At 43.0% G+C, this 8,824-nt stretch overlaps 1 protein-coding gene across 1 annotated transcript in view; it reads left to right on the top strand.

Moving 5' to 3' along the window:
- LOC143987331 (uncharacterized) overlaps nucleotides 1–8,824 on the top strand; it is a 31,722-nt gene that overhangs the window by 8,125 nt on the left and 14,773 nt on the right. Inside the window, exons 3-4 of the mRNA XM_077485971.1 lie at nucleotides 6,999–7,112; nucleotides 7,805–7,949. Of these exons, the coding sequence (XP_077342097.1) occupies nucleotides 6,999–7,112; nucleotides 7,805–7,949 (259 nt within the window). The remainder of the gene's footprint in view (nucleotides 1–6,998; nucleotides 7,113–7,804; nucleotides 7,950–8,824) is intronic.

Consider the following 8,824-nt stretch of genomic DNA (forward strand, 5'->3'; position numbering starts at 1 on the left):
ATAAAAAAAATAATAATAAGTTTTCATTTTCTTTACACATTTTCCAAAAACTTGTAGAAAAAAATGACATGTTCAAAAGACTCAGTATGTCTCATAGATTATACGTTGGGGTGTTTTCTTTCCAAAATTGGGTAATTTTTGGGGTGTTTCTATTGTCCTGGTGCTCCAGGGCCTTCAAAAATGTGAGAGGTAGTCAAGAAATGTATATGTATAATTTAAGCTCCAAGAACGTCTGACAGTGCTCCTTGCATGTTGGGCCTCTCTGTGGCCATGCTGTGTAAAATACTTTCCTGGCTTGTTAGGGTCTCAAGAAATGAGATGGGCCATCAGTGCATCAGGTGTTATCAATTTTCTGTGATTGGCACCATAGCTTGTGGACTCTAGAACTTTCATAAAGACCAAATAATATACACCAATTTGGGTATTTTTATCAAAGAAATGTAGCAATATAAATTTTGGGCAAAAGAAAAATGTACTCAATGTTTTCAAAATTTTATAACAGAAACCAAGACAAATTTATTTTTTTACAGAATTTTCAGTCTTTTTTTTTTCTTTTATAGTCCAAAAAAAAAACCACAAAAAAACCTAGTGGGGATTTAAATACCACCAAAAGAAAAAGCTCTATTTGTGTGAAAAAAGACAACAATTTTCATATGGGTACTGTGTTGCATGACTGAGTAATTGTCATTCAAAATGTGAGAGCATCAAAAACTGAAAATTGGTCTGGTTAGGAAGGGGGTTTAAGTGCCCAGTGGGTAAGAGGTTAAAGGAATTGTAAAGGTAAATGTTTTTTTCACCTTAATGCATTAAGGTGAAAAAACATCTGACACTGCCTGCGCCCCCAGCCCCCTGTTTTTCTTACCTCACCCCTCAAAAGTCCTGCGCTCGTCCCCCGACGTCCTTTCTACCGTTCAGCCTGGCTGCTGATTGGCTGGAGTGGATGGATGGAAAGCAGCACAGCCATTGGCTCGCGCTGCTGTCAATCACATACACTGACGCGGAGCGCCGGGGGGCGGGGCCGTGTGATACAGCGAGCGGCTATAGCTGCCGGCTATATCACGGGAGCGCGCCCGCAGATGCTTCTCACCATGTGAGGGAGCTCGCATGAACGTGAGAAGCACCTGCGGGAGGAAGCCGAGACAGCCGCCGAGGGACCCCAGAAGAGCAGGTTCGGGGCCACTCTGTGCAAAACGAGCTGCACAGTGGACGTAAGTATAACATGTTTGTTATTTAAAAAAAAAATAATAATTCACTTTACAATCCCTTTAAAGAAAAACCTACAACACAGCAGGGAGCAATGATCAAAATTCAGCCAAAGTGACCCCTGTGGTGGGATGACTATTACACAACATAACTAAACAAAACTTGCAGAATGTTTGCAAAGAAGGTTGTTGTGGAGGCATGCAATGCAGACTTGCTGCAATTGTGCAACAAACTTGTGAAGCTTGGCAAGTCTAGCAATAACTTAGCAAGTCATTTTCAAACTTGCAGCACAATTACTTGCTCTCTGGGTAATTGGTTGCCTTGCAAAGCTGTGCCAGATTCTGGTTGGTCCAGTATTATACTGGCCATACATTATATGAAAAATCGAGCGCACCCAATTTCGAAAAACGAACGTTCGACCACGAGCACAAACGATGATGCCATCATGTAATGACCGATAAATAGTTCAGTGAACATAAATAAATAAATTTTATGTTAGTTTTTTTAACATATACCTAGTGCAGACAGGTCAGACGAGAAACACATTAACCTTTCAATTTATCATTCATTCGGCAGAAAATTTCCAAACTTGTCCTTTGTTTTTTCGGCTCAAAAATGTCCAAACGATTATTGATTTTTGTGCCCATTAACTGGCCGAAAAAAACGTATGAAAGGTTTAATGACTGAATTTCGGACAATTTTATAACAATCGTATGGTGTATGGCCAGCATAAGGCCCCATACACACTATTAGATTTTCTGCAGATTTTTGTCTTCAGATTTACTAAAACCATGTAGTGCAATGGCCTGCCTGATTCCATACAAATTGAAACTCTTAAGGTATGACTTCATATTATATGGTTTTGGTAAATCTAAAGACAAAAAGGCCCGTACATGGTCAGAAAATCTGAAGTTAAATTTCGTCCGATGACCGATCTGCCGGATTTCTGATCATTAGTATGCTGCTTTTGTCAGATGATTATGAATTTTCATCAGACAAAAACTGGATGTACAGGCTCCAAAATTTTTGTCTGATGTGACCACAACATCCAATTTTCTTTTCATTAGTAATTTTTATTTTTTTTTGGGCAAAAAAAATCGAAATGAAGGAAATGAAAGAGCACATACAAAACAATTCAACACCTTACGTCACTTCTGACATTGAATTCTGTCAACCGAAAATTTTCTGATGGTAAATACCCTCTTCACTTTTGATTTGAGACTAGCATCCAACAAAAAACTGATGAAAATTCATCCAATAATCTGACCCTGTGTACAAGGCTTTAGGCCAGTGATGGCAAACCTTGGCACCCCAGATGTTTTGGAACTACATTTCCCATGATGCTCATACACTTTGCATTGTAGTTGAGCATCATGGGAAATGTAGTTCCAAAACATCTGGGGTGCCAAGGTTAGCCATCACTGCTTTAGGCTGACCATACATTATACATTTTTTTTTTTTTTTTAATGAAATTTTCCTTTTAGATTTACCAAAGCCATATAATATGAGGGCCGACCTAAACACTTTCAATTTTGAATGCAATCAGGCAGGTTCTTGTACTACATGGCTGAAGGTAAATCTAAAGGAAACTGAATAAGAAAACTGTATAATGTATTTCCAGTCTTGGTAAATTCCCCTAAAAAAGTTAAGCTGACCATAGACGGAGCATTTTTCTTATCTGCAACCACCATTCAGCCTGCCCATACACAGTCTGAATCTCAGCCAATCCCTGCTGAACCGGTCAAGATTCAAACTGTCTATCGTGGGCCTAATGCTGCGTACACACGATTGGACTATCCGGCGGACTTAGTCTGGCGGACAAACCGTTGGACTTTGCAGTGGAGGTCCGCCAGACTTTCCGAACGAGTGGACCTGCCCACACACGACCGGACTTTGCCGACGGACAAACCGCCGGACTATGGCGGGAGTCCGCCGGACTTTTGAAATGAACGGACTCGCCCACACACGGAGAAAAGTCCGTTAATTTTGAATGTGGCTCCAGGTAGACGGGACTAGCGCAGGAGGTCGATGTCGCCGCCTCCATTGGCGAGATTGACACGTCGCTAGCCCCTTCACCTGGTATGGACTTAAAGGGGAAGCCCTACTCTGAAAAAAACGGCATGGGGTCCCCCACAAAGTCCATATCGGACCCTTATCCGAGCACGCAGCCCGGCCGGTCAGGAAAGGGGGTGGGGACGAGCGAGCGCCCCCTTCCTGAGCCGTACCAGACCACGTGCCCTCAACATGGGGGGGTGCTTTAGGGAAAGGGGTCCCTGCAGTCCCCCCACCCCAAAGCACCTTGTCCCCATGTTGATGAAGACAAGGGCCTCTTCCCAACAACCCTGGCTGTTGGTTGTCGGGGTCTGCGGGTGGAGGGCTTATCGGAATCCGGGAGGCCCCTTTAATAAGGGGGCCCCCAGATACCGGCCCCCCACCCTATGTGTATGAGTATGGGGTACAATGGACCCCTACCCATTCACCTGGTGAAAAAAGTGTAAATAAAACACAACACAAGGTTTTAAAATTTATTGCACAGCTCCGGTGGTCTTCCATCTTGGGGGTGTCAGAAACCATGTATCAGACAGAAAGAAGTACAATTAAATCACACTTGTTTATTAATAAAAATAAAAAGGCAAATAGAAAAAAGTAGTCAAGCATAGCCAGAGTCCAGTAACCAGATCGGGTAGTCAGCCAGGCCAGAAGTCAGGGATCCAAGTAGAGCAACAGCAATCAGAATAAGGAGCCAGAAGGGATGTCGGCAAGCCAGTCTTTAAACAAACTGCAGGATATGGTCTCTAGTGATGTGACCAAGGCAAAGGCAGAGGTGAAGTGAGCTGGAAGGCTTTAAGTAGGCAGGTCAGAGGAGCATCATCAGGAACAGCTGGTAACTGAGAGAGAAGAGAGCTGGCAATTAGCCGACAGCTAAGCGGCCAACCCAGAGAAGGATAGGCTGAGCCAGCCCTGACAGGGAGGGGTCTTCTCGCCGGACTTCTCCTCCTATCTTCTGCTAGCTCTTTTAATAGCGGAGGAGCCCGGCTTTCTTCTTCGTCACTGCTGCCGCCCAGGGGTCTTCTTCTGACTTTGGGGGTCTTGTTCCCCTCTTTGGGGGTCTTGTCCCCCTCTTTGGGGGTCTTGTCCCCCTCTTCGGTTCTTCTTGCCGGGCCTCTGCCTTCTTCTCCCAGCTATTTTACTAGCGGTGGCCCAGTCTTCTGCCGCAGCCGCTTTCTCTTCTCCCTTGAGATGTTGACTTGACGCTGTGTCTCTGGCCGCAATGACAGGGGCGCGTTGTGCGGCGACTTGTATAAGGACAATGGGCGGGGTCACAGGATGATGTCACCTGGTGACTCCGCCCCCTCATGATGTCACAGTCCCGGAGGACGCTGGGACTGTTACATAATGGGCGGGGTCACCATGTGACATCATCCGGTGACCCCGCCCATTGTCCCTATATACAGTGCCTTGCGAAAGTATTTGGCCACCTTGAACTTTTCAACCTTTTGCCACATTTCAGGCTTCAAACATAAAGATATAAAAATTTTATTTTTTGTGAAGAATCACCAACAAATGGGACACAATTGTGAAGTGGAACGAAATCTATTGGATTTTTGATACTTTTTTAACTAATGAAAAAATGAAAAGTGGGGTGTGCAAAATTATTCGGCCCCCTTGGGTTAATACTTTGTAGAGCCACCTTTTGCTGCGATTACAGCTGCAAGTCGCTTGGGGTATGTCTCTATCGGTTTTGCACATCGAGAGACTGAAATTCTTGCCCATTCTTCCTTGCAAAACAGCACAAGCTCAGTGAGGTTGGAAGGAGAGCGTTTGTGAACAGCAGTTTTCAGCTCTTTCCACAGATTCTCGATTGGATTCAGGTCTGAACTTTGACTTGGCTATTCTAACACCTGGATACGTTTTATTTGTGAACCATTCCTTTGTAGATTTTGCTGTATGTTTGGGATCATTGTCTTGTTGGAAGATAAATCTCCGTCCCAGTTTCAGGTCTTTTGCAGACTCCAACAGGTTTTCATCCAGAATGGTCCTGTATTTGGCTGCATCCATCTTCCTCTCAATTTTAACCATCTTCCCTGTCCCTGCTGAAGAAAAGCAGGCCCAAACCATGATGCTGCCACCACCATGTTTGACAGCGGGGATGGTGTGTTGAGGGTGATGAGCGGTGTTGCTTTTACGCCAAACATATAAATTTGCATTGTGGGCAAAAAGTTCGATTTTGGTTTCATCTGACCAGAGCACCTTCTTCCACATGTTTGGTGTGTCTCCCAGGTGGCTTGTGGCAAACTTTAGACAAGACTTTTTATGGATATCTTTGAGAAATGGCTTTCTTCTTGCCACTCTTCCATAAAGGCCAGATTTGTGCAGTGTACGACTGATTGTTGTCCTATGGACAGACTCTCCCACCTCAGCTGTAGTTCTCTGCAGTTCATCCAGAGTGATCATGGGCCTCTTGGCTGCATCTCTGATCAGTCTTCTCCTTGTCTGAGCTGAAAGTTTAGAGGGACAGCCAGGTCTTGGTAGATTTGCAGTGGTCTGATACTCCTTCCATTTCAAAATGATCGCTTGCACAGTGCTCCTTGGGATGTTTAAAGCTTGGGAAATCTTTTTGTATCCAAATCCGGCTTTAAACTTCTCCACAACAGTATTACGGACCTGCCTGGTGTGTTCCTTGGTCTTCATGATGCTCTCTGCGCTTTCAACAGAACCCTGAGACTATCACAGAGCAGGTGCATTTATACAGAGACTTGATTACACACAGGTGGATTCTATTTAGGACAACATTGGATCATTCAGAGATCCTCGCTGAACTTCTGGAGTGAGTTTGCTGCACTGAAAGTAAAGGGGCCGAATAATTTTGCACGCACCACTTTTCAGTGTTTTATTTGCTAAAAAAGTTTAAAATATCCTATAGATCTCGATCCACTTCACAATAGTGTCCCACTTGTTGGTGATTCTTCACAAAAAATAAAAAATTTATATCTTTATGTTTGAAGCCTGAAATGTGGCAAAAGATTGAAAAGTTCAAGGGGGCCGAATACTTTCGCAAGGCACTGTAAGTCGCCGCACAACGCGTCCCTGTCATTGTGGCCAGAGACAGCGTCAAGTCAACATCTCAAGGAAGAAGAGAAAGTGGCTGTGGCAGCGACAGAAGACCGAAAACTTCTTTCTAAGTCCGCCGGACTTTTGGGGAGCCCACACACGGGTGGATTGTCCGGCGGACTCTGGTCTGATCGTGTGTACGCGGCATAAGTAACATGTGTAGCTAGCTCAAGATTTATCAATAACTGTGCAGTGTGCTTTCCTTATTAGCTAAAAAAATATTAAACTGTGTAGGTAGTCCTTTGTTGGCAAATCTAAACAGGACTGTGTAGAATTATACAATAAGATTGCAACATGTGCTGCCAGCTTTAGAGTAAATCTGCAATGAAAAAATGGGACCTAAAAAGGTATGTGTCATCCTATTCCTACTTTTGCAGTGTAATGAGTCAGATAGCATGCCATGAAGTCGGTGAAGTAAAAAGTCTAAACTCGTGTCCTGCATGCAGGCTTTCCTGATCTGTATACTGTACATCTCCGTGACTCAAAAAGTATTTAAGCCAGTGGGTCAGTGTAACAACCAGGCAAAAAGCATTTTCAGAAATATTGATATAATTTTGTACAAGAATACGCATGGTTGACCATGTGGGATATACTCCTATATACATGATTACAAGCAGCTGAAACGAGGATGATATAACATACTCCTGCCAAATAAATTTTTTTTACTTTTCTCTCTCCCACAGGAGTGAGTTGGGATGGATGTATTTAAAACCAGATGTGTTTCCCATTTGCTTTTACTTTGTGTGGATACTCAACAATGTGCTTAATATAGGATGGCTCTTCCTCTGGGATCGAGAGTAAGTTACTGAAGCAGTAAAACTCAAGTTTTATTACAGGAATGGGCACATTTTATGAGGATGGGTGTAGTAACGGCAGCTAAATTTTAGTATGTGGTGCTCAGATATTTAAGACATGCAACTGAATTTGTCTCCGTCACACTATTCTAGACTGAGTAAGGACCAGTAAAGCAAAAATGTGTAAGCCCTTGTACACAAGGTCGGACATTCCGACAGAAAATGTCCGATCGGACCATGTTGTCAGACAATCCGACCGTGTGTGGGCTACATCGGACTGTTTCAGTCGGATTATACGACCGACAAGGTTTTAGAGCTGGGCTATAAAAAATTTCCGACAACATGATCCGATCGGACTTTGTCCGATGGTTTGTAGAGAATTCCGATTGGACAAAGTGCAACGCATGCTCAGATCAAATTCCTAGACCAAAGCTATTGGCTACTAGCCTGAACGTAGTCCCGTCGTAACGAAATAACGGCATCGTGTTACGAATGACCGTGTGTACAAGGGCTAAGATGGGCAATCCTAGCAGAGGAGGGTTCTTTAGGGAGCTAAATGTTGTGTGCCTTCAGGCTCCAGTGATGTAAACCTGACCCTGTCTATAGGCTTTGCAGCAATGTTCTTACACACCAATATCCAGAGTACAAAGTGTACATATATAATTTTTTTTTTTTTTTTTTTTTACGTATTTCAGATTATTGATTCCTGCACTGGTCTTTCTAGGACTTATCGCTTTAACCAACCACATTGTATTGTTTATTTCCTACCGAGCTGTATACCTTAATGGAGACTGGCTTTTCAGACAGCGGAAAGTGGATTTATGGCTTATTCGCATTTTTGTAAGTCAAATTGCTTTTATTAAAGAGTATGCTGTATATACCAAAAACTTTTTTCAGTTTTGGATAATTTAGAAAAGAGTTAAAACCCTTTTATTTTTCCTTGGTAAGAATTTCTTTAAATTCCTGTTGCAAAGATGGAATAGGAAGTAGAAGGAAATCTATACAGTTAAGAGAATTTCCCCTCTTAGACAGCTGTCCCCAATGGAAGATTATCCCGCTAATCCTCTTACATAGTAGGTAAGGTTGAATAAAGACAATAAATAATCCATCCAGTTCAACCTGTGTAGGTGTACGTGTATCAGTGTCTATAATTATTTCCCATATCCCTGTATGTTGTGTTCTTTAAGATGCACATCCAAGAGTCTTTTAGAAATATCTATACTCCCCGCTGCCACCACAAACTTTGGAAGAGAGTTCTACATCCTTATTGCCCTGACAGTGAAAAACCCCCTATGCAGCTTAAGGCTAAACTGCTTCTCCTCCAATCTCATTGTATGGCCCTGTGTCATCTTACCCTCCCTGAGACCCTTAGACTGAATAGTTTTCTCTATGCTGGGATCACCATTGAGGTATTTGTAAATTGCTATCATATTTCCTCTCAAGCGTCGCTTCTCTAGCAAGAATACATTTAGTCCTTGTAGTCGTTCCTCGTAATTGAGGTCCTCCAGTCCCCTTATTTTTTTTTGCCTTTCTTTGGACTCTCTCAAGTTTCAGCACATCCCTTCTGAGGACTGGTGACCAAAACTGGACGGAATATTCCAGATGAGGCCTAATCAGAGTTTTTTTTTTTTTAAAGTGACAGGATTATCATTTTATCTCTGGAGTATATAATCTTTTGTATGCATGCTAATATTCTGCCAGCTTTGGTAGCTGCA

This window comes from Lithobates pipiens, unplaced genomic scaffold (assembly GCF_037356315.1).
Source record: "Lithobates pipiens isolate NorthernLeopardFrog02 unplaced genomic scaffold, aLitPip1_a1.2 Scaffold_18, whole genome shotgun sequence".
In the NCBI taxonomy this organism is placed as follows: domain Eukaryota; kingdom Metazoa; phylum Chordata; class Amphibia; order Anura; family Ranidae; genus Lithobates; species Lithobates pipiens.